At 40.3% G+C, this 25492-nt stretch overlaps 2 protein-coding genes across 17 annotated transcripts in view; one reads left to right on the top strand and one right to left on the bottom strand.

Annotated features, from left to right (window-relative positions):
• Positions 1–866: 866 nt before the first annotated feature.
• Positions 867–13832, bottom strand: LOC147364308 (uncharacterized). The gene is made up of 5 exons (XM_086319036.1): positions 13644–13832; positions 13420–13578; positions 12709–13310; positions 11567–12595; positions 867–1213 (listed from the first exon to the last, which is right to left on the bottom strand). Exons 1-4 carry the CDS (start codon positions 13830–13832, stop codon positions 12334–12336), a joined length of 1212 nt encoding a protein of 403 aa, XP_086175162.1. The 3' UTR covers positions 867–1213; positions 11567–12333.
• KTN1 (kinectin 1) overlaps positions 12820–25492 on the top strand; it is a 111923-nt gene continuing 99250 nt past the window's right edge. For 10 of the 16 annotated variants that reach the window (XM_086320564.1, XM_086320558.1, XM_086320559.1 and 7 more), the window contains exon 1: positions 12820–12957. The gene's annotated coding sequence lies outside the window, so the exon portion shown is untranslated. Of the gene's footprint in view, positions 12958–13677; positions 13790–25492 lie in introns of all 16 variants that reach the window. The other 6 variants (XM_086320560.1, XM_086320554.1, XM_086320549.1 and 3 more) reach the window with 2 other exon arrangements.

Below are 25492 nucleotides of genomic sequence, written 5' to 3'. Positions count from 1 at the left end.
CTGGGTGCCAGGAAATTTGACTCAGCAGGAACCTGATCCTGAGCGATCAGTGGACTGTTGGGTCCATGCTCTGTGGGCTCCATATTATTCTGGATGCACTTGCTTGATTTGCATGGGGGAAAGACTTCATGGTTCTGTAACTTAAAAAAAAATACTTATTTAATTATGGCTGTGCTGGTCTTCTTTGCTGAGCATGGGCTTTCTCCAGTTGGGGTGAGTGGGGGCTATGCTCTAGTCGCAGCTTGGGCTTCTCATTGTGGGAGCCTCTCTTGTTGCTGAGGATGGGCTTCAGGGCATGCGGGCTTCCATAGTTGTGGCACGTGGTCTTAGCTGCCCCTAACTTATGGAATTGTCCCAGACTAGGGATCAAACCCATGTCCCCTGCATTGGCGGGCGGATTCTTAACCTGGATTACCAGGGAAATGCCATATAAGTCTTTAATCCATTTGGAACTGATTTTTGGTGTATGCTGTAAAGTAGGGGTCCAATTTCATTTTTTTGCATATGGATACCCTGTTTTTCTAGCACCATTTATTGAAGAGTATCTTTTCCTCATTGTATATTCTTGGTACTCTTGTCAAAGATCAATTCACCATATATGCATGGATTTTTTTCTGGGCTTTCTATTCTCTTCCTTTGGTCTACATATCTGTCTTTATACCAGTACCACACTTTTAATTACTGTAGTTTTAAAATATATTTTGAAAATATATAGTTTAAATATATTTTCATCTTTGTTCTTTTCCAAGATTGCTTTGACTATTTGGAATCTTTGTGGTTCCATATGAATTTTAGGATTTTTTTCTATTTCTGTAAAAAATTGCCATTGAGATTTTGATGAGGACAGCATTGACTCTGTAGACTTCTTTGGGTAGTAGAAACAATTTAATAATATTAATTCTTCTAATCATACAACTCAATAGCAAATAAACCAAACAATGTGTATTAAAAATGCACAAAGGACTCAAACAGACATTTCTCCAAAGAAGATGTACAAATGGCCAACAGGTACATGGAAAGATGCTCAACATCATTAATTAGCAGGAAAGGCAAATCAGAAATACAATGAGATACCACTTCATATTCACTAAGATAGTTATAATAAAAAAAGACATACGATTTTAAATGTTGGTGAGGATATGGAGAAACTGGAACCCTCATCTATAATTGGTAGGAGTTAGTGCAGCTCTTGCAGAAAACAGTTTGATAGTTCCTGGAAAGATTAAACATAATTACCATAAGAGGCTAGCAACGCTGCTTCTAGCTATATACCAAAGAGACCTGAAAACACAATTTGTACACAAAATTTGCACACAAATGTTCGTAGCAGTGTTATTTAGCCAGAAACAACTCAAATGTTCATCCGTTGATAAATGGATAAATTAAATGATATATTCACAAAATGCAATATTATTCAGTCAAAAAAGGGATGAAGTACTAATTAATGGTATAACATGGATGAATCTTTAAAAAATTACACTGAGTAATTTTTTACTCAGCGTAAAAAATTACTGAAAGAAGCCAGTCACAATTCACATTTTGTATGATTCTATTTACACAAAATGTACAGAATAGGCAAATCAATGAAGACAGAAAGTAGGTTAGTAGTTTTCAAGAGCCAAAGGGCTTCGGTGGAAATGGATATTCATTACTAATGTCTATGGGATTTCTTTTTGGGATATTGAAAATATTCTAAAATTGACTGTGGTGATGGTTTTACAACTGAATATACTTAAAATTATTGGCTTGAATACTTTAAATGGGTGAATCGTATGATTTGTGAATTATATTGCAATAAAATATATATATTAATTATATACAACACACATGGAATCAACAAGAAAGGAACAAGAAATACATTAATTTTTAAACATTTTATTTTAGCCCAAAACCATATCAATGACCATTTATTCTCCAATAGTTTGATGTAGGGTTAACATTTCTCTGAGTATAAGTTTAGTGATTGAAGTTCCACATTGCTTTTCTTGCATAAATCACACTGAAAAGAGTTGCATGTGATTTCCCTTATACTTTTTTCTTAAAAGATAAATAAGAAATTAAAGACATTAGCAATGTAATTGCAAAGGTCTTTTAGATTTTTTTCAAGGTCCTTGTAATCTTTTGTATTCATCTCACACACTCCTAATTTGTTATAACAGCTTTATTAAAATAATTCACACACTATAAAATCACCCCTATAAACTGTACAATTTAGTGGTTTTTAATAAAATTCACAGTTACACACACACACCTATTTTGACATTAAAATTGTATTTACCACTCTTTCCGAAGTAATAGACACAGTTTTAATAAACAGTTCTTTTTGCACTCAGTATTTGATTAAATCATGTAAATGCAGTAACAGAAATTTGACTTGAGAAAACATAACTGACCCTTGGTAAGCATCCTCATTCACCAGCATAGATGTTCTTGGGTGTTCTAGTGTGTGGCCTATAGGCACAGGTGTTGCAAAGCAGTGAATAGTACAGAGAGAATGGAGACAGCCCCTGAGTCTGGAGAACAAGTTAAGAGGAGGCTGGTAATGAGAGTTTCTACTAATCGAGCAAAATGCTCTCTAGAAGCTTGAAGGAAGAAAGAAAATCTTATGGCTTCCTATAAGTGGCTTTGAAATGGGTCTGTAATGGATAAAAGCTTTCTCTTCAGAGGAAAAAAAATGGAGAGATAAAATGAGCCTCAATATATGGATCTCTGAGCTTCAACAATTATCAACATGAGGTCAGTCTTGTTTCATCATCTGTAGTCCCATGTACTTCCCCCCATAAAAATATGGATACAATTTTGTTTTTATTATTTCTCTTCCAAATTGAAGTGTACTTTAGGTACAGCAAAACACTAATCTAGCAACACAGCTCAATGAAAGTTTACGTATGTATATACCAGTGTAACTATCACTTGGATCAAGACAGAATGTTCTACCTCACAACGCTGGGAAAAAAACGTACAGAATATTCTTAGCTTATTGGGAGGTTTCTTAATGTCCCCTTTTAGTCCTCACCGCCCCACTCCACAAGATAATCACTATTCTAATCAGTCTCACTATAAGTTAGTTTCACCTGTTCTTAAACGTCATGTAAATGAATGGTATAGTGTGTCCAGCTTCTTTTAATCAATGTCATGTCTATGAGATTGATTTACATGGTTGCATATAACAGTAGTTTGGTTTTTTTTATTGTTTTATAGTATTTTATTATGTGGATACACCATAATAAAGATTATTTTATTGGTTTGTTTAATTTTTGGTAGTTTAAAAAGTTTATTTTTTACTTTAATTTTTTAATTTTGACCCATGTGGCTTACAAAATCTCAGTTCTCTGACTAGGAATTGAACCCTGGCCACGGCAGTGAAAGCACCGAATCCTAACCACTAAACCACCAGGGGACACGTTATTTTTTAGTCCATTTTACTGTTGATGCACATAGAAGTTGCTTCTAGCTTTTCCGTGAAGCTTCTCATACATGTCTTTTGGTGCATATATGCACTCACTCCTGTTGGGTATATTTATTAGAGTGGAATTTCTGGTTGTAGAGTATAAACATATTTAGCTTTAAGTACTATAAATTTCCCAAACTGTTTGTACCAATTTATACTCCTACTAACTCCAGCTCTGGCAGTTGGTGATGGACAGGGAAGCCTGGCGTGCTGCATGCAGTCCATGGGGTTGCAAAGAGTCAGACATGACGGAGCGACTGAAATGAACTGACTGATACTCTCACCACCGAGTGAAGGCAGATCTTTCAGTTGCTCCACATCCTTGCCAACATTTAGGATTGCTGGTCTTTAGGGGTTTCAGAAGTGTAGTGGTAATCATTATTCCTTTCCATTTTAATTTCTTTAAATTAGATAATGTTTATTATTAAAGTCCAAGAGGATGTAGTTAAGTTAAAATGGAGTCATTAGAATGGGCCCAAATTCAATTGACTAGGTCTGACCTAGAAGAGGTCAGAGCACAAGTGCAGAAAAGACAATGTGAGATCATAGTAAGAAGGTGCCTATCTGCAAGCTGAGGAAAGAGTCCTTAGGAAAAGCAAACCTGGTGACAATTTTGATCTTGGACTTCTAGCCTCCAGATTGTGAGAAAATTAATGTCTGTTGTTTAAGCTGATCAGTCTGTGATATTTTATTATGGAAAACCTAGCAAACTAATCGGAGAAGGCAATGGCACCCCACTCCAGAACTCTTGGCTGGAAAATCCCATGGACGGAGGAGCCTGGAAGGCTGCAGTCCATGGGCTCGCTGAGGGTCGGACACGACTGAGCGACTTCACTTTCACTTTTCACTTTCCTGCTTTGGAGAAGGAAATGGCAACCCACTCCAGTGTTCTTGCCTAGAGAATCCCAGGGACGGAGGAGCCTGGTGGGCTGCCGTCTATGGGGTCACACAGAGTTGGACATGACTGAAGTGACTTAGCAGCAGCAGCAGCAGCGAACTAATGCATAAGGTAAGTGAATATCTAATTTTATAAGAAACTCTCCTCTAAAGTAGTGTGTCATTGTGCGTTTTCACCAGCAATGTATGAGAGTTTCGGTTGCTCGGCGTCCTTGTCAGCACTTGGCAAAATCTTGCTAGGTGTGCTGTTGTTACTGTTGTTCGGTTGCTAAGTCACGTCCGACCCTTTGCGACCCCATGAACTGTTGCATGCCAGGCTCCTCTGTCCTTCACCATCTATCAGAGTTTGCTCAAACTCACCATGGAGGCGGTGATGCTATCTAACCATCTCATCTTCTGTTGCTCCCTTTCCCTCGTCTTCAGTCTTTCCCAGCATCAGGATCTTTATCAAGTAAGTGTGCTGAGGGATCTAATTATGTTTTAAGTTTGCAATTCCTTAGTGACTTAATAACACCGAACATCTTTAATTCTTATTTGCCAATCAATGTAGCTTTAATTTTCAATTTTCTGATAATTAGTTACAGTGGACATATATCTGTATGATTATTGGTCATTTGGATAACCTCATTTGTAAAGTGCCTATTCAAGTATTTTGTCTGTTAAAAAACAGGATGTCTGCCTTTTCCTTTTAGAGTTGTAGGAGCTCTTTACATATTCTGGAAATAAGTATTTTGTTGGCTATATGTATTTCAAATATCTTCTCCCAGCTCTACCTTGCATGTCACTCTCGTAATGATGTTTTTGATGCAAAGAAGTTCTTCATTTTAAAGAAGTGAGATTTTTAATATTTTATGTTAATGCTTTTTTCTCTTATGTAACAAATGTCTATCTCAAGATTATGAAGATATTCTCCTATGTTTTCTTCTAAAAACATTATTTTACTTTTCATATTTAGGGGTACAATCTGTTTGAAATAAGTTTTTTTGTGTGTATATGATGAGGGAGGCATCACACTTTCCTTGACCGATTGACCCATTACTAATTTACTGAAAAAAATGTATAAAAATGTTTATTTAATATATTCTTTATTGAATGAACGATTCTTTAAATTCTACAGTGCTTTACAAGCTTCAAAAGTGTCACACAAGTGATTTCTATGGTTCGTAACAACCCTTTTTTTTCTCCTTCCCCTATTCTGCCTCTTTCCCCTCCCCTCTCCCCACTGGTAACTAGTTTGTAAGTCTGATTCTTTTTTGCTTCATTCGCTAGTTTGTTGTAGTTTTTAGATTTCAGATATAAGTGATATCATATAGTATGTGTCTTTTCCTGTCTGACTTATTTCACTTAGCATGATGCCCTCCAAGTCCATCCATATTGCTGAAATAGCAAAATTTCCAGAACGTGTAAAATTTAAACTATAGACAATATGTGAGGAATGGAAGGTGGTAGTATTCCCACATGAGGGACTGGAAGGCAGTGCCACAGGAGTAATATAATTAGGAATGAGTAAGTAGGGTTATAGCAAACATTAACATTCAAAAGTATTGCCTATGAAAAATATTAAGTCCTGAATAGGCCTCCCTCCACCCATCCTCCCCCAAAATTCAGAACACGTGGTCTGATGTGGATCATACATAATATGTGGACTACACTTTGGGAAATGCTAGTAAAGGCATGGCAGGTACTGTAGGTCTCTTTCTTTTTTAGCTCATGTTGATATAATTACTTTAAAAACTCTGTGGACTTCCCAAGTGTCCATTTATAATCTATTTTTCATGATACAAAAGTCAGGGGACTTCCCTGGTGGTTCAGCGGCTAAGACTCCACGCTGCCAACGCCGGGGGCCTGGGTTGGGTCCCTGGTGGGGGAACTAGATCCCACATGCTGCAACTAAAGATCCCATGTGCCTGCCGCAAATAAGACTGGGTGCAGCCATATGAATAAATAAACAAATATTAAGGAAAAAAAAAGCCAGGCCCATAAATCTCTTTCAAATAAGCTATTATCTACCTTGGACTCTCTTTGAAGTTGTGGTGGGATAATGGCTTTAGATTTTTAGGAGCCCCACTGTTTAAACAGAGAACATCTGCAAGGTAGGCTCTTAAAAATCCTTAGAACTTCTGTCTGTTTGTAAGGATCTAATCTGCTCCACCTTAAACCTCTCTGACTTTTTGCTAAAGAATCTTGTAGTTCTAGCCTAGATTTACTTTCTGCTCTGAAGTCATTTGAAAATTGTTCGCCATCAACAATAGATTCCTACAACTGATGGGATAAGATTGACTACAAAATTTATGAAAAGAAACTGGAAGGAAGTTTAGGAATCATTCAAACCTGATGCTTTGTGTAATACCTCAGTTGTTGATTTGTACTTCTTTCAATCAAAACATTTTTTTCTTTTTCAGAGATATGCTATTTCCCTTTTCTCAATACTAAATAACTTTTGCCAAAAGTATTCATTGAACTTTCCAGTGGCGTATCTGTGCTTGGATCTGAGCTGTTCACTAATCTTGACATTATATCCTCTATTGCTAGGCTAGAAGCTGAAAGCAGTTTGTTACTGTTGACCTTTATGCTCTTGTAATTTAGTTTCTTTTCAATCTCCTGAACCAATGGGAATTCAGATCTCTCATAACAGTCCTGATGCACTCAGTAGAAGAAATACAGTTATAGAAAAATAAAATTTAAAGTCAAAGAAGGAAAAAAGTGGTAAACCAAAAATCTCTTTCATTGGCCTTTAGCTGACAGTAGACATCTCCTTTCTCTCCTGGTAATTTCACAGGAGGTAGACTCTGAGTTTCTAAGCATGATGAATATTTCTTGATTAGTATTTAAATTCACAGTTCATTGTTTTTTGAAAATTCTGCTCTTCTTTATTGTTGTCCTTGAAAAATCAGAAGAACTGATTCATAAGAGCATAATACAAGACTAGCAATCTATTTACCCCATTATATGGCTGAGGGTAGTACCAATAGAGGTTTTGTGGGAGGGATTGTTTTATCTCAGTTGTTTCTGACCTGAAATGAAATAAATCTTAATCTTGAGTTCTACTCTGTGATTGGTGCTGTAAGCTCAGTCCATCTGTGAACAGATCTTTTAACAATCACTGATGTCATTACCCAGACACAATAGAAAATGACAGTGATGCTCAATACTTAGAAGATTAGGGTACCCCACCAACAAACCCCCATTGAGAGTGACTTCTGATGAGATACGAAAGAACACTGAGCTTTTTCTAGAAAAGTCAGAGCTCACAATCATACAAGCAAAAAATAAATTATTGGATTAAATGGGTGAGTATAATTTTTGGTCAGTTAAGGAAATGAATGCTTGGTGAACATGACATATCATAAACTAAAACAAAAGTAAAAAGGCTTAAATAACGGAGCATTGCAAATGAATATGAAATATTTGGGTTGGATTAGATGATTTCTATCATTCCTTGCAGATCTAACATAAATTTTTCATACTGCTGGAAAAATTAGATTAATGAGAATTCACAAAAAAAGATAAAGATCAGAGTACCACATTCATGTCCTAGAAAATATGGGACAATATGAGTAAAGAGCACACATTAGCATGACAGTCAGAGTTTTCCCTTCAACTTGCCAAGAAAGCACTGTCCCCAAAGACATGTAAACAGGATGTTTGTGAAGAGAAGCTAGTGAATGAATGGGCAAGCCATTGTCAGATGGTTCCCTCTGGGATACAGAATAAGCCCGGGTGTCATCAAGGATATATTTTGGGAGAGTAGTCCCAGAATTCCTGGAACTGGGGGGTTTCCTGGGATATGAGACTTTGAATAACAAATGTGGGAAAATCTCAGGCAAACTGATAGAATTAACTGCATTCAGCCCAAATAGAACTATGCTGTGTCGCTGCAGAGATCAGAAGCCAAATTTTTAGAAGCAGATGATTAAGTAATCTAGCCCTAACTCTAACCCTAATCCAGACAGAGAAGAAAAACACAAAACTCGAGGAGCTTCAGGCTGGAAAGAAGGAAAAGAGGGGCCAGAAGAGCCATGTGGTGAGGTTACCGAGATTAAGGAAAGAAAAGCCTTACAGGAAGTAATCAGCTGTGATGTGTGACAGAGAAGAGTTAGTAGCAGGGAGATCCTCGGTGACTTCAATGAGAGGTGTGTCAGGATCCAGTTGGGGCAGAAGCAGAAGTAGGTTCCTGGAGTATAAGCAGTGAGTGAATGGGTAGTGAGAATACAGTCAAGTGAGTTGCTTACCAATCTACCAATCAATCAAAAACCTGGTTTTGAAGGAAATGGGTAGATAGGGTGATCTGGAGTTTGAAAGAACTGTTTTCCCCCTCATTTAAGTGGAGAGATTCCTGAATACACTCATGACTGATGAGAGGGAAAGGTTGAAGATTCAGAAGGAAAGGGCACTGCTGATGGACTAAGGTCCCCAAGGAGGCCCAGAGGGCTCACATCCAGAAGTCTGTGTCATGAGAGTTGGCATTCAGAGGAATTATTCTACAGCCTTCACAGACTAACGATTCATAATGGAGCTTGTAGTCTGTTTATTCACTCTCACAAATACAACATTTCCAAAACAATGTATGGAAGTAACAAAAGGTAGCTTTTAAAAATTGTTGACCTGGATCAAAGGAAATTGGTAAACTGGAGATGTGGCCCGAAATAAATGGAACAAAGCCTGGGAAAGGTTAATTACAGGGTTGTCATAGTATAGGGAGGAGAAAACACTGGGCACGGACTGACTAGGATCTTAGAGTTATCAAGAGGAGCTGAATATGAGCAAGCAAATAGAAGTGTGGTTTAAAAAAAAGGCACTTTTCTGTGGGACACATATTTTTGAATGCATGATTTATATTCAAACACCTAACATGATGCTGTGCATGTTGCAAATATTGCTGACTTGGTTTGATTTGTTGCTACTGATCTGCTCTCACCAGGTCATGCTCTTAAGAATTATTTGGGCAGCAGTGGTGACGGTTATGCTGAAATATCCATGTTCTCTTGCCTGACTCCTCAGGCTGAGGTTCCTCCCTGCAACTTAGCTGCTTGGGGTGAAGCTTGTACAAACAACAGTGGTGAAAGAGAGCAACTCTTTTTCCCCTTTGTGTGACTAAGTTGCCTTCATGTTGACCACATTTTAAAATTTAGGGCTCACTGAACAACTAATACTAATCAACTGAGCTAGCGGCTCAGCAGTAAAGAATCTGCTTGCCAATGCAGGAGATGAAGGAGACACGCGTTCAATCCCTGGATCAGGAAGATCCACTGGAGAAGAAAATGGCAACCCACTCCAGTATTCTTGGCTAGAGAATCCCATGGGCAGAGGAGCCTGGTGAGCTATAGTCCACAGGGTGGCAAAGAGTCTGGACACCACTGAGTGGCTGAGCATACACGCATGCTACACAGGTAGCTTTACCTCCCTAATCAATCCTGCCCAAGTTTCCCTGCAAAGGCCCCAGTTATGTCTCAGGATTGTACAGGCACAGTGGAAACTCCCTTCTGCTGAAATAAGACTCTAAGATTTCTTGCAGCTATTTAGGAGTGGAAGTAAGATGTGTTGCTTATCTATTACTGTATAACAAACTATCCAAAAGTCATAAAAAATTAAATACAGTCAGAAATTCAAGCAGGGCTTGGCTGGGTAGTTTTTCTGCTCCATGAACTACTGACTGGGATCACTTTGTGGTATTTAGCTTGTAGCATGGATGGTCTGGGGTTTCTAGAAGCCTACTTTTGTATGTTTGGCACCTTGGTGGAGGCAGTTGGAAGGCTGTGCCCAGCTGGTCCTCTCTTCCTCCCCCTGTAGTCTCAAGGCCTTGCCACATGGTCTCTCCAAAGAGGTAGCTGGACTTCTCACATGGCAGCTTAGGGCTTTAAGATCAATGGTTCTAAGAGACAGCAAGTGAAATTGCCTGTCTCTTACAATCTGGGCCCAGAAATTGACACAGTGTTACTTCTGGCATACCCTGTTGGTCAGGATAGTCACAGAGGCCCCTCAGAATCAAAAGGAGGGACACTGATCCCACCTTTCTATGCAAAGAGTGGCGAATGATTCACGGTCACCTTTAGTCTGTTATGAAAGAATTTGAATGCCATATGCTTGAAGAGATTTTACGTGAACATGAACAATGCAGATCTCTGATAAGCAGTTAAGTGCCAGATACTTTGTTAGGATACCTGGTTATTTCTAGATCTGCAGTTGTAGCTGTCTGTATGAACAGCCCCACTCCACTATTTGGGTGGAAAAGGTGGACCTGGAATCTGGTTTTTACTTTTAATTCTGTGAAATGCTTCTGTTATAGTTTCATCTCTGCCATCCCTTCACTGGTGAAGTTGGAGATGTAATCTGTTACTCATGTACTACTCAAATCTCTATATAATTCACCACTTCTGGGAAGTCTTCCCTAGACAAAACAGGAATAGCCTGCTTTCTCTCTGTCTGCTAGAGATATGTACTGTGAGTCTTTAAAGCTTTGCCAAAATTAGAAAAAAGAATTATTACATGTTAAAAATTGGAAGGTACTCTCCAAAAAATTGTACTTTGTTAAAGAGGTGGGGGGAATACTCTTTAGTTAACAGTGTTACACTTTATCATTTTCAATAAAATTTATTTTCTAAGTTGTCACAGCTAGAGATAGCTCAGCTACTGGGAGTGTTAATCCTTTTTAGCAAGTTAGTTGCTGTTTCGGTAACACTGAGGGTAGTAAGCAGCAACCAAGGTTAATTATATCTGTTTAATTATAGTTAATTATATTATATTTCAAAACTTAGAGGGTAGGTCTTAATTCCTAGTAGGGTTTACCATGCATAACATTTCTAATAAATCTTTTTGATTTGATGTGGATAAATATGAACTTTATAATAAGGAATGAAGCACACAGTCACTTCCTTTTAAAAAGCCAAAGTTCAAAAACTCAGAGAAGTTGGAATAGCTGATACATTTACACTTCTTTGTTTCAAACTACAGAACACAAAAATAAGTGATCCCTGAATATAAGAAGTGGCATATTTGCTGTAAACATGCCTCTAAGCTCGTTTCTGGTCTTATGTACAAGTGTACCTAAAAATTACTGTCTCTAAAATGACACTGGGCTTTAACAGAAATCATAAAAATTATAGAATTTAAAAATTCTAACCTAAAACCTGCTTTAGTACCAACCAGAGGAAATTAGACAGTTATTGGTAGGGTAATCAAGAGTCCTTAAACTCCTTTTACAGAAATGATTTTTCCCACCTTTGTAGTAAGAGACTAATGGCTTCTCTCTTCAGTGAAGCTGGATCCTTTATCACAGGCTCAGGAGACAGCCCGCGGCTTAGAGACAGACTGCTTTGAGGACGTTGGAACCGCCGAGGTGCTGAGTAACCCTACTGAGAAAGAAAAAAGAGGAGGCGCTTCCGGAGTTAAAATAAGACAGAATGCATCATTGGAGAACACAGTGGCTGAAGGACTGGCAGAATTCTCAACAGCTCAGGCTACCACATACTGTTCAGTTTTCGTTTGTACTTTGGAGGGTCTTTAGAAACCTCTGACAAAAAAATAGAGGTACAGTACCTTTTTAGCCAGTCAATACAAAGGAAACCCTGTTGGTAAAGAACTGTTCTGATGTTCATTACTTAAAAATTGCTCGTTCCCCTTTGTCAGTATGGAGGGGGAGGTGTTAGTGATGAGTCTTAATTTTTTGTATCCCTATCCACCCTCTAAAAGCTTTTGAATTATTTTGAGCGCTGATAACATTTGAGGAGAGTTTGTAGTGTTTTGTGTATGTTCTGTACAATGTCTGGCATTCTGCGAGAAATTGATAAGCAGTAAATAATAAACACATCTCATTCGCCAGTGGACCAGAAAGATCGCTGTCATTCTTTTAGCAAAGAGCAAACTAATAGGCAGTAATTCTGGCCAGCCTCTCCTTTCCGTTACAGCTTCCAGTTATTTACCCAGGCTTAAGGAATGGCCACCGGTTGGCAGACACAACAGCTTCACAGTATTTGCACACAATTTATTTAGGTCGGTTTAAAATCTTTCTCTTTGACGCCAGGGTTGTCCGACGAATTCAGAGAGAAACTCTGGAGACAGAGGGATGGAAGATTTCGTTTTCCAGTGATTTCCGAGGAGGAATCTGGGACGGGCTGGGTGAAATCGAGTACCATTTGCTTAAGGTTAAAAAAAAAAAAATTCCAGTCTGGGGGGCCAGGTGGTGCTTCGGTAGGAGGGCCATGCAAGACGAAACCAGCTTTGGAGGAAGGACGCGGGGGGTGGGGGTTCCTGCAAGAAGAGAATTCCCTTGTGCCTCGAGCGCCCACCCTCCACCTGGCTGCGGGACGTTATCTCTGGAGAAAAGCCCTGGAATCCCGAGCCCGCCGGACGCTGGGACTTACCGAGTGCGCAGGAGAGCGCGCGGGGGCCGAGGCGGCGACGCCTGTCCCTTTAAGGGGCCGGTCTCCGGGCACCGCCGGGGCCCAGACGCCGGGACGTGCCGGGGCCGCCCCGCCCCGAAGCCGCCCGTTTCCTGCCGGGCGGCGCGACGGCACCTGAGCAACTGCGGCGGCGGCGATTCGGAGCGGGCGGCCGGGGCTGTAGAGCCGGCGCCGCCGCGTGTTCCCGGTCTCCTTTCCCGGCCGCACAGGGTAAGGGAGAGCAGGCCGCGCCGGGCCCGGGCTCCGACCGCGGGGACCGCGGAGGGGGGAGGGCTGCGCCGGCCGCGGGGTGCCGGGCCGACGGGAGGGCCGCGCCGGGCGGGGGGCGCGGCCGCGGGGTCCCGACACCACCCGCCGCCGCCCCGCCGTAGGCCTCGGGCGCCGGGTCGTCTCCGCCGCCGGGCTCCAGCGTGGGCCCGGCTGCCGGGGCGGGCGGGCTCCGAGGGGCCTCTCGGCCTCACCGGGCCGCCCCGGCCCGACCTCGGTTCCGCCGCGGCGCCTCCTCGGAGGACGTCTCTCGAGGGCGAGGTCGGCGGGAGAGGGCCCTGGGGTGACCGAGGAGCCTATTTTTAGCCAGGCGTGAGGGCCCCCGGGAGGGAAGGCGGATTACCGCCTCCTCGGCCGGTGGACGGAGGGAGCGTGTCCCCGGCGGCGGCCCTGGGCCACGCTTACGCCATGCTGGAATTTCAGCCCTCGCCGCTCTCGGGGTGCTTGGGGAAGCAGCGCTCGTCCGTGCTCAGGCCCCCTCCCGCCGACCAGTGCTTGTCCCCGGGCCCCGGAGTGGGGCGGTTGAGGATAGGAAAGCAGCGTGAGGGGAGAGTTTGGAAAAATCTGGGGACCGCCCGGGAGAAGGGGGAAGTTATTCTTCCTCTCCCTGAGGGGTGTGTCTTCCTTACGGATTCTCCCTCCTCTCTTCGGTTATCCAACAAGGAGATTTTTGGCTTCGGGGACCTCGGCAGAAAACCTAACCTGCAGTCTAGAGAAGTCGTACGGTAATCAGACGTGGGCAGTGCTGCCCCGCGCGTCGGTGGTGAAGGAGCATGTGGGTACCGGAGACAGACAGCCCCAGGCGCGGGGAGCCGCATCCTAACCTCAGCTAAGCTGCACCCTGATTAAATTCAGGAACGGGTTGTTTAATACTAGCTGTTCTTTTTGGGAGGAAGGACGAATCTTAAGTTCATGGTTGGGCCTATTCCAGGAGAGGATTCCTTAGCAGGTATCTTAATAAGCACTGCTTAAAAAGCTGCAGTTGGAAGTTAACTGTTCAGAGTTATGGGGTTTTTTAAGATGCTTTGTGGAAACCCTTGAGAAATTTAGACAACCGTTTTCTGCTAAAGATAAACATCTTGAGGTGAATGAACTAAACACCCTAAATTGTGTAGGACTTCTCTTAAAGTTTGAATTCTTGGTTAATTAGGTTGTTCTTTTCACTACTTCACCTAGCAGGCGAATGGTATCACTGTTTCCAGCTTGGCTGAACTAGTTGCTGCTGAGACTGGTATGATTGTCCCAAGAATAACACCAGAGTACTCTTGAGTTGATCTGTTTTGAGTAGACATGCCTTGCTATAAATACTTTCATATTTAATGTGTTATCTGAGAAGTGGCCCCCCCCACCCCCGTCTCCGACCCCCCACCTGCTCTTCTTTAAGGATATAACAAGAAATAACTGGGTTTATTGTTTGTAGATTCTAAGGAAAATTCATTAATTCATCCTTTCCCCCTGCCTCCAACATTGAATTAGAAATGTCTCTTTTAATTTTGCAGCCTTTAGCAGTGTAACTGTCTATCAGATGCACTTAAAGAGTGAGGCATTCTGTTTACCTTTCTGAGATTCATACTGAAACTTATAACAAAGCCTGATGAAATTTTTTCTTAAAAATATTAAGCTCTTTAAAATTATAAAGAATATTGAGTATTGTATAACTCTTATGGGATCAGGGTCAACATTATGAAGAGCCATTAATTTACCATTTTGTTTCCACTTTAGTTTTTTCTGTATCCTTTAATATCATAGTCTCTTCTGCTTGATGCAGATGTTTTCTTGATTGTCTCACTCCAAGCCTTCTTAGAGTTTATAGACGTTAATCTGCTTTTAGTAGGGAGAACATTCTAATAATTAGATATTAAATGGCAATCAATATGACATTTATGAAGGACCTGAGGTTAGTGAAGGACAGGGAAGCCTGGTGTGCTGCAGTCCATGTGGTTGCAAAGAGTGGGAGGCGACTTAGCGACTGAACAACATGAATAAATAAAGTTGAGTTTCATTGTTTCCTCTTTCAGTATTTGTGAACATGACTTTGTGTGTTCTGATCTTAGAAATGTAGTTTATGTACAAAGCACAGGTAAAACATTGGTTTAGATAAGAATAGAAGCTTTTTTTCCCTATAAACAAAATTAAGCAGAAAGGGGGAAAATTATTAGTATCATGACTAAGGAGTTTGATTTAACTTAACCTTCTGTATCTGAGCTCTTGAAAGAGAAAAGTAATGGCAGTTTATAACCGTTTGCATGCCAGGCTATTGAATTGGTGTTTTAAAGTCCACTCCCCTACCCTCAGTCTTTGAAATACATTGTAGCATAAGCCATTTAGGCTCATAAAATTAATTTTTAAAGTGGTATAGGGTTTTAATTGGTTTTATCTTAAAAAGATGAAATAGGTAAAATAGTATACTTTTAGTTTTTGTTATTTAGTCAATAAGTTGTATCAAATCTTGTCTGACTCTTTTGCAACCTCATGGACTGTAGCCTGCCAGGTTCCTCTGTCCATGGGATTCTCCAGGCAAGAATAGTGGAGTGGGTTGCCTTTTCCTTCTCCAGGGGATCTTCCTGACCCAGAGATCGAACCTGCGTCTCCTGCTTGGCAGGCAGATTCTTCACCACTGAGCCACCTGGAAAGCCCATACTTTTAGTACTAAGAATAATTTAAGTAATGACTCTATTAGGAAATCTATTATTTCTAGGAAATGTGTAAGATGAGTTCACTTCTTTTTAAAAAAGTTATGATTTTAGTATTTTACCTATCACTTTACTACAGTTAAGAACTTTAACCTCACGTCAAGTTTCAGCAAAGTGATTTGTATACTACATGGGACTTACACAAAATGAATTGTTTATACTCCCCTTCTTCCAGGGTATTGCTTTTAGGGTTTCTCTTCTTACTAATTACTCTCCTTATTTAGTCTTTATGATTCGTCCTCACTCTTGAAGTGCTCTTGGTTCACTTTACTTTCTATATTCCTCTGATGATCTCATCCAACGTCATGGCTTTAAATACCTATATGCTGATGGCTTCCATTTTTATATCTCCAGCCCAGACTTACCTCCTCTGTTCTGTAAAACCTGTTCTGAATTTCCTTTTGGATGTGAATTAGTAAACTCAAACTAAAATTCCATGTTCCTCTTAAACCTGCCTAAGGTGCAGTGTAATCTGTCGTACTAGATGACAGCTCTGTCCAACATTCAAGTGAAAAGAAAATGGAATCATCCCTGACTTATTCATACTTGGTATTCTTGGCTCAGTCTTATTTTGAAAATATATCCAGAATCAAGTCACTTCTTACCACCTCCATTGCTCACTAGGCTAGTCTAAACCAGTCTTCTCTCTTGTCTAGATTTCTGCAGTTAAGTTCCTGATGGGTTTCTCTGCTTCTGTCCTGGCTCTCTGCAGTCTTTTTCAGCAGAGCAACAAGATCATAACTCTCTCTTCAAAAATCCTGCAGTGACTTCCCATATGCATCGTAAAATCTGAAGTCCTTATGACCTACAAGGTCTTACAGAATCATCCTACTCTTCCCATCTCCCCTTGCCTCTCCCCGGATAGCGACTGCTCTGCCTCCTGCTTATTTGGCTCCAGTCCCACTGTCTTAGGGACTTTATGCTGGTTGTTTCCCCTCCTTGAATCACTTTTTCTGTGAGGTATCTCTATGAGCCATTCACTTGTCTCCTTCATACCTGCTCTTTAATTGTTTTTCAGAAGTCTGCTTTCCTGCTTAAAGCTGCACTTCCCTGCTTGTGATCCCTGTTCTGTTTTCCATAGCGATTGTCACCTTCCAACAAGCTCTAAAATTTGCTTGTTGATTTTGCTTATTGTCTCTTGTCTCTGCTCCCAGACATACTATACTGTAACCTCTATGACAGGGCTTTTTGTCTGTTTTGTTTATTGATGGATCCCAAGAATTGCTCAGTGGTAAAGAATCCGCCTGCCAATGCAGGAGAAATGGGTTCAATCCCTGGTTCGTGAGGATCCCCTGGAGAAGGAAATCGCAACCCACTTTCCTGTTCTTGCCTGGGAAATCCCATGGACAGAGGAGCCTGGCAAGCTACAGTCTATGGGGTTGCAAAAGAGTCAGACACAACTTAGCAATGAACAACACCAGTGGTTTAGGGCAGTGCTTGGCACATAACATAATCTCAATAAAGATTTTTTAAAATTTTGTTTATTACAAGTGAATTAAAATCTTTATCTCCTGCAGGGTTTTTCTTTTTTTTTTTTACTGTGATGCATATCTCAGTTTTGGACACATGTGGTTTTCAGTTTGCTCCTTTCCTATGAGCAGACAGAGAGCACAAGAAAAATGGCTGGGAACCTTTGGGAACACCTTGATGGAGGAAGGGATGTTGGAGTTGTGGTGGAGACCTTACCTGTCCCATGTGATTAGGATCATTGGTTAGGTCTTTTAAAAAGTGCTTAAAGCGAGAACTCAAGGTATCTGTGCACTTGGTTTTAACTTTAAGCAGGTACTTTTATTTGCCTCTCATTTTATTTGGATCAATCTCTTGTCTTTGGGTAGAGGTCTCCTGATCTTTTTGCTATGCATCATACCCTAAGAGCATTATCTATGATTTCTAGTATTCTTTCTTTAAAAAGTAAAATGAAACTTTCAAACTTCAAAATCATTCTGGGTTTTTCCAATCCTTATTAAGACCTTCCAAAGGATTTAACTTAGTTTTGTAGAAATGAAAGCTTGATCTTTATTCTGTCATTTAATTGATTTATAGAAATAAAATATATAAGTGAGTAGGTGTTAGCCAGAACATTTAGCTTTCTGTAGACACCAGCCCCTGTATTTTTAACCAAGGGGACAAATGTCATTTAATTCAGTGGGAGGTTCTTTAAGATAGCTTCTATATTGAATAGTTCTCACAGGATCCTAGCTGTCTACCATTACTAGTGGAGAATGTCATTTATCCACATTTCTTTATTTTGATTCTCAGTGACATCTGCAATTACTTATCAGAACTTATATGATTTTTAGTAATTACATTGTATATCAAGAGCCTTGATGATGTGCTACATTCTCACTGGAAAATGTGTGATGATTATTATTTATTCTTATACATGAGTCACTTAAGTTGCCAAGGAAACAGTCTGGTCTGAAAGTCAGTAGTAACTAGGAGACCTGTAGGTCTTAGACCTTATTAACTAAACTTCTGTGCAAGTTTCTTGTCTGGAGAATCCCATGGACGGAGGAGCCTGGTAGGCTGCAGTCCATGGGGTCGCTGAGGGTCGGACATGACTGAGCGACTTCACTTTCACTTTTCACTTTCATGCTTTGGAAAAGGGAATGACAGCCCACTCCAGTGTTCTTGCCTGGAGTATCCCAGGGACGGCGGAGCCTGGTGAGCTGCCGTCTATGGTGTCACACAGAGTTGGACACGACTGAAGCGACTTAGTAGCAGCAGCAGCAGCATGCAAGTTTCTTATTTTTCATTTCTTTAATTGTGTAGTGTGTGGTGTAAGTGGATAAAGTGTGGGTGCTAGGGAGTCCGAAGAACTTGGCTTTGAATTTGGCTTTGCTTCTTAAAACCACTTCCTGTATGTGTAGATTTACCTGCCCAAGACTCATTTGCCTTGCTTATTTTATCTTAGTAGTTGCTACATAAGTGATAGCTAACATTAGAGTGCTTATTTGCTGTTTAAGACTTTGTAAATACTTTATGTATAGTATCATATTGACTCCTCTCCACAGCCTTATGAGAGAGATGGTATTTGATGGAAACAGTGGAGGCAGGTTAAGTAATTGTCCAAAGACACAAAGCAAAGAAAAGGAGGAACTGGAATTTGAACTAGATATTCTGACTCTAGAGCCCATTCTCATCCATTGAGCTGTTTTATAAGAATGTTTTCTGGAAAAAAAAGAAGCACTGTTCATGTGCAGTTGTCTTTTGTTAGGTATTATAAAATTTCATTAAGGTTATAAAGATTTCTTTCCCATGGAGCTAGAGGATTAACTCTGAAAGCTAGTGACTTAAATTTGAGGACCTAAAGTTTTCCAAGGAGAGAAAATAGTAAAAGCTACTTAAAACCAAATGCTATAAAATATTTTATATAGAAAGCAGTAGGTAGACTATTATCTTTTTAATTTATAAGAAATTTTTTCAGTCTTAATTCCTATGTATGTGCATTATAAGTTACTGCCATGTGATCTTGTAGGCATTGCTCAGTGGTTATTTCGGAAAGGCCAACCCTGATCATCAAAATACATGTCCTCTTTGTCTGAGCTTTACATTTTTCTTCATTGCATTATCAGTTATTACCTAACATCATAAAGCTGTGACCAACCTAGACAGCATATTAAAAAGCAGAGACATTACTTTGCCAACGAAAGTCCATCTAGTCAAAGCTATGGTTTTTCTAGTAGTCATGTATGGATGTGAGAGTTGGACTATAATGAAAGCTGAGTGCCCAAGAGTTGACGCTTTTGAACTGTGGTGTCGGAGAAGACTCTTGAGAGTCCCTTGGACTGCAAGGACATCCAACCAATCAACCCTAAAGGAAATCATTCCTGAATATTCATTGGAAGGACTGATGCTAAAGCTGAAACTCCAATACTTTGTCCACCTGATGCGAAAAACTGACTCATTTGAAAAGACCCTGATGGCTGGGAAAGATTGAAGACAGGAGGAGAAGGGGACGATAGAGGATGAGATGGTTGGATGGCATCACCAACTTGACGGACATGAGTTTGAGTAAGCTCTGGGAGTTGGTGATGGTCAGGGAGGCCTGGCGTGCTGCGGTTCATGGGGTCGCAAAGAGTTGGACACGACTGAGCAACTGAACTGAACTGATAATTTATGCTTATTTATTTATTTGTTTGATATCTGTTTCACCTGTAAGAATATAAGCATTATGTGGCAGAAACTTTGTCTTGTTCACCACTGCGAACTGTGTTTTTGGTACTTAGGTACTGCTCGCCAGATTTAATTTTTTAAAAAATTAACTTATTTTAATTGGAGGTTAAATACTTTTCAATACTGTGATGGTTTTTTGCCATACATCAACGTGAATCAGCCATAGGTGAGCATGTGTTCCCCCCATCCTGAACTCCCTATTCAACCTCCCTCCCCACCTTAACCCTCTGGGTTGTCCCAGAGCACCTGCTCTTGGTGGCCTGCTTCATGCATTGAAAATGAGTGAATCAGTTGTCTGGTGTTTGCAAACGATTGGGACTCATTGAGCCTTCTGCTTTCCTTGTCATTTGTGCTATCCTCCTCCTCCATTAGCATGACTAGTTGATTTACATGGAATGCCATGTAAAGTGAGACTTCAAGAATAAGGGTTTCAAGTTGACTCTTGGGAGGGGGATGGAAAATAAAATTTAATACACGAATTTCAGCAAAAATACTTCTCTGCTTAGTAGCAGTTAATCTTAATTGATCAGTAATGTAAGTTTTCTAAGTGAAATATGTACATAAATTATTTAGTGATTGCATATGTCTAGATCTATTTATCTTTGAAATAAATTTGAACAAGCTACATTGAAAGCTCCTCAATGTTCTGAATGCTGTGTTGTTGAACACTTGTTTCCTTAAATTTTAAAAATCCACACACCGGTTGAATTTATGTGCTTCTGGACTGTACTTGTTTACTTTATTGGGAAATCATGCTTATTTGAAATGTGTTCTATAATTATTTTACATAGTTTTCATAACCTGGATGTCTCAGGTGGCTGAACGTGATTTCTGTGAAGTGAATTTCTCAAGCTTCTCGTATAATTTGGTATTTTCATTTCTGGGTATAGTTTCAGTTACTGTGGTGTATAATCCTTTTTTGTATTTTTTTTTTCCTAAACACTATAAATGGGATCCTTCTGTATGAGTTTATTTGCAACTTCCTTTTTCCCCTCAACTTTATTGTCCTAATATTTTTCTTCCATGTTATATATAACTTTGATTCATTCACTTTCACTTCTACATGGAATTTCATTGTATGTATATTTTCTAATTTATTATCTGTTGATGGACATTTGGGTAGTTTCCAGTCTTCTTTTACTATTATAAACAATGCTGTTATGAATACCTTGTATGGCTCTGTTGGTGCACTTGCATCTATACTGTCTCTAGGTGGTGTTTTAAAAAATTTTTTTGTTCTTACTTAAAATAAGAAATAACTTTCACATTATGAGACTCAATACATTATCAGATATAAACATATATAACTAAGTTTCTTGGGGGGAAAACCCTATGTGTTGCTGCTGCTGCTGCTAAGTTGCTTCAGTCATGTCCGACTCTGTGCGACCCCATAGACGGCAGCCCACCAGGCTCCCCCATCCCTGGGATTCTCCAGGCAAGAACACTGGAGTGGGCTGCCATTTCCTTCTCCAATGCGTGAAAGGGAAAAGTGAAAGTGAAGTCGTGTCTGACTCTTCGCGACCCCATGGACTGCAGCCCACGAGGTTCCTCTGTCCATGGGATTCTCCAGGCAAGAGTACTGGAGTGGGGCGCCATCGCCTTCTCCGCTATGTGTTGCTAGTTTGTTTCATTAAAAGTACAATTGCTAATCAAGACCTACTAAGTTGATTTTTGTTACCTACTAATGTGTTGAGATTAGCAGTTTGAATGAATTGTTTTGGACCTTATATCTCGCTTGGAGTGGAACTGCTGAATTGTAGGAGAGGTTCATTTTCAGCTTTAGGTAGTGCTGAGTTGTTTTTAGGTATAATTGTAGTACCAGTTTATTCTCCACATTCTTGCCTATATAGTTGACCCTTGACCATCTTGGGGGGTTAGGGACGTTGACCCTCTGTGCAGTCAGAATTCATCCTATAATTTATAATTGGCCCTCCATATCCCCTGTTTCTCTCAAACCGTGGTTGGGTATCTGTTGTGTTGTACTGAGGTAGTTACTATTGAAGAAAATCTGTGAATCAGACCCTTACATTGCACTCCGGTGTTGTTTAAGGGTCTACCTTACATAATAATGGTAAATAATAAAGTTAGACAGCCGGTTGGGCATGAATTGATATCTTGTGGGTTTTGCATTTTTGCTTATGAGTGGAGATGTATTTTCCAAAATTTGCTGGCCATTTTTGTTTCCTTTTCTCAGAAATGACTGTTGGGTTTTTTTTCTTTATTTTTTAAAAATAATTTTTGGTTGTGCTGGGTCTTCGTTGCTGTGCATGGGCTTTCTCTAGTTGTGGGGAGCAGGGCCTACTCTTGGTTGAGGTGCGTTGGCTCCTCCTTGTGCTGGTTTCTCTTGTTGCAGTGCACAGGCGCACGGGCTCGAGTAGTTGTGGGTCGCATGCTCTAGAGCAAGGGCTCAGGAGTTGAGGTGCACAGGCTTAGCTGCTCTGTGCCATGTGGATCTCCTCGGTCCAGGGATTGAACCTTTGTCCCCTGCGTTGGCTGGCAGATTCCTGCCTACTAGGTCTATACAGTCATCAAAAACAAGACCGGGAGCTGACTGTGGCTCAGATCATGAAATCCTTATTGCCAAATTCAGACTGAAATTGAAGAAAGTAGGGAAAACCACTGGACCATTCACATATGACCTAAATCAAATCTGTTACGATTATACAGTGGAAGTGAGAAATAGATTTAAGGGACTAGATCTGATAGAGTGCCTGATGAACTGTGGACGGAGGTTTGTGACATTGGACAGGAGACAGGGATCAAGACCATCCCCAAGAAAAAGAAATGCCAAAAAGCAAAATGGCTATCTGAGGAGGCCTTACAAATAGCTGTGGAAAGAAGAGAAGTGAAAAGCAAAGGAGAAAAGGAAAGATATACCCATTTGAATGCAGAGTTTCAAAGAATAGCAAGGAGAGGTAAGAAAGCCTTCCTCAGTGATCAGTGCAGAGAAATAGAGGAAAACAATAGAATGGGAATGACTAGAGATCTCTTCAAGAAAATCCCAGGTACCAAGGGAACATTTCATGCAAAGATGAGCACAATAAAGGACAGAAATGGTATGGACCTAACAGAAGCAGAAGATATTAAGAAGAGGTGACAAGAATACGCAGAAGAACTGTACAAAAAAGATCTTCACGACCCAGATAATCACGATGGTGTGATCACTCACCTAGAGCCAGACATCCTGCAAAGTCAAGTGGGCCTTAGGAAGCATCACTATGAACAAAGCTAGTAGAGGTGATGGAATTCCAGTTGAGCTCTTTTAAATCCTAAAAGATGATGCTGTGAAAGTGCTGCATGCAATATGCCAGCCAATTTGGAAAACTCAGCAGTGGCCACAGGACTGGAAAAGATCAGTTTTTATTCCAATCCCAAAGAAAGGCAATGCCAAAGAATGCTCAAACTACCACACAATTGCACTCATCTCACCTGCTACCAAAGTAATGCTCAAAATTCTCCAAGCCAGGCTTCAGCAATACGTGAACCGTAAATGTCCAGATGTTCAAGCTGGTTTTAGAAAAGGCAGAGCAACCAGAGATCAAATTGCCAACATCTGCTGGATCATGGAAAAAGCAAGAGAGTTCCAGAAAAACATCTATTTCTGCTGTATTGACTATGCCAAAGCCTTTGACTGTGTGGATCACAATAAACTGTGGAAAATTCTGAAAGAGATGGGAATACCAGACCACCGGACCTGCCTCTTGAGAAACCTGTATGCAGGTCAGGATGCAACAGTTAGAACTGGACATGGAACAACAGACTGGTTCCAAATCTGGAAAGGAGTTCGTCAAGGCTGTATATTGTCACCCTGCTTATTTAACTTCTGTGCAGAGTACATCATGAGAAACCCTGGGCTGGATGAAGCACAATCTGGAAATAAAGATTGCCAGGAGAAATATCAATAACCTCAGATATGTAGATGACACCACCCTTATGGCAGGAAATGAAGATATTAAAGAGCCTCTTGATGAAATTGAAAGTGGAGAGTGAAAAAGTTGGCTTAAAGCTCAACATTCAGAAATCTAAGATCATGGCATCCAGTCCCATCACTTGATGGCAAATAGATGGGGAAACAGTGGAAACAGTGGCTGGCTTTATTATTCTGTGCTCCAGAATCACTGCAGATGGTGACTGCAGCCATGAAATTAAAAGACGCTTACTCCTTGGAAGAAAGTTATGACTGACCTAGACAGCATATTGAAAAGCAGAGACATTATTTTGCCAACAAAGGTCCGTCTAGTCAAGGCTATGGTTTTTCCTGTGGTCATGTATGGATGTGAGAGTTGGACTATAAAGAAAGGTGAACACCAAAGAATTGATTATTTTGAACTGTGGTATTGGAGAAGACTCTTGAGAGTCCCCTGGACTGCAAGGAGATCCAACCAGTCCATCCTAAATGAGATCAGTCCTGGGTGTTCATTGAAAGGACTGGTGTTGAAGCTGAAACTCCAGTACTTTGGCCACCTGATGTGAAGAGCTGACTTATTTGAAAAGACCCTGATGCTGGGAAAGATTGAAGGCATGAGAAGGGGATGACAGAGGATGAGATGGTTGGATGGCATCACCGGCTCCATGGACATGAGTTTGAGTAAACTCCGGGAGTTGGTGATGGACGGGGAGGCCTGGTGTGCTGCGGTCCATGGGGTCGCAAGGAGTCGGACATGACTGAACTGAACTGAACTTAGGGAAAGTCCTTGTTTTTCTCTTTGATAGGAGTTCTTTTATGTTCAGAATACTAATTTTTTGCTTATCACACATCGCAAATGTCTTTTCCCACTTTGTGGTTTGTGTTTTTCATTCTCTTATGGTTTCTTTGTTAATAAATGTTAAACCTTTTAATTTAGTAGAATTTCTCAGGATTTGTGTTTTATACTTTGTGTCTTGTTTAAGAAATCCTTTTCTACCTCAAGGTTGTAAAGATATTCTTGCATGTTGTCCTAGGAAGTTTAATGTTACATCTCATAATTCTTTCTCAGGAGTTGATTCTTGTTTTTTCCCTTTTGTGCTGCTGGTGTATTTTCTCCAAAATTCCACTGCTTTGCGTTTCAGTTTGTTTTTTTAAGTAGTAAAATGTGTGAATTTAGTAGATACTTTTGAAATAAATCTTTGAGTTATTAGTATTATGTGCTGTCCACACCTTGCTTTTAGAGTCATAGGTAAATATTATGTAAGAGCATTAAGGTATGAATGGTTGTCTAGTAAACTTTGAAGTCTTCACTCTCCCCCAACCCCCATATGAAGTTAAAAATTTGTAAACATTTCAGTGATACCATTGTTTGCATGTGGTTTTCTGAAGTTATTAAGGACATTTGTTGTGAAGTAGTCTGGTTAGTTATTTTCTTAAAGTTGCAACTGTTTGTGCTTGATATTTTATGGTTATATTGTAGTGCACTGTGAATGTAGACCTATTTCTCTGTATCCAGCTTGGAGTATACATACAATCTGAGGATTCAGATCTTTCTCAGTTTTGGAACATTCTCGGCTCTTTAAATATGTTAATAACTCTCCATTACTTCTCTTACTTCTTACTTCTCTTACTTCTTACTTACTTCAATTACTTCTCAAGTTTCTTCTCTTTTGGTTGACCTATGTTAAAGTCTGTTAGTTTA

The sequence above is a fragment of the Bos grunniens genome, chromosome 10, assembly GCF_055505025.1.
Source record: "Bos grunniens cultivar Pamir isolate PY7600 chromosome 10, Bosgru_T2T1.0, whole genome shotgun sequence".
Classification (NCBI taxonomy): domain Eukaryota; kingdom Metazoa; phylum Chordata; class Mammalia; order Artiodactyla; family Bovidae; genus Bos; species Bos grunniens.
The sequence above is the reverse complement of the archived record's forward strand: the minus strand, read 5'-3'. Positions and strand labels throughout refer to the sequence as shown.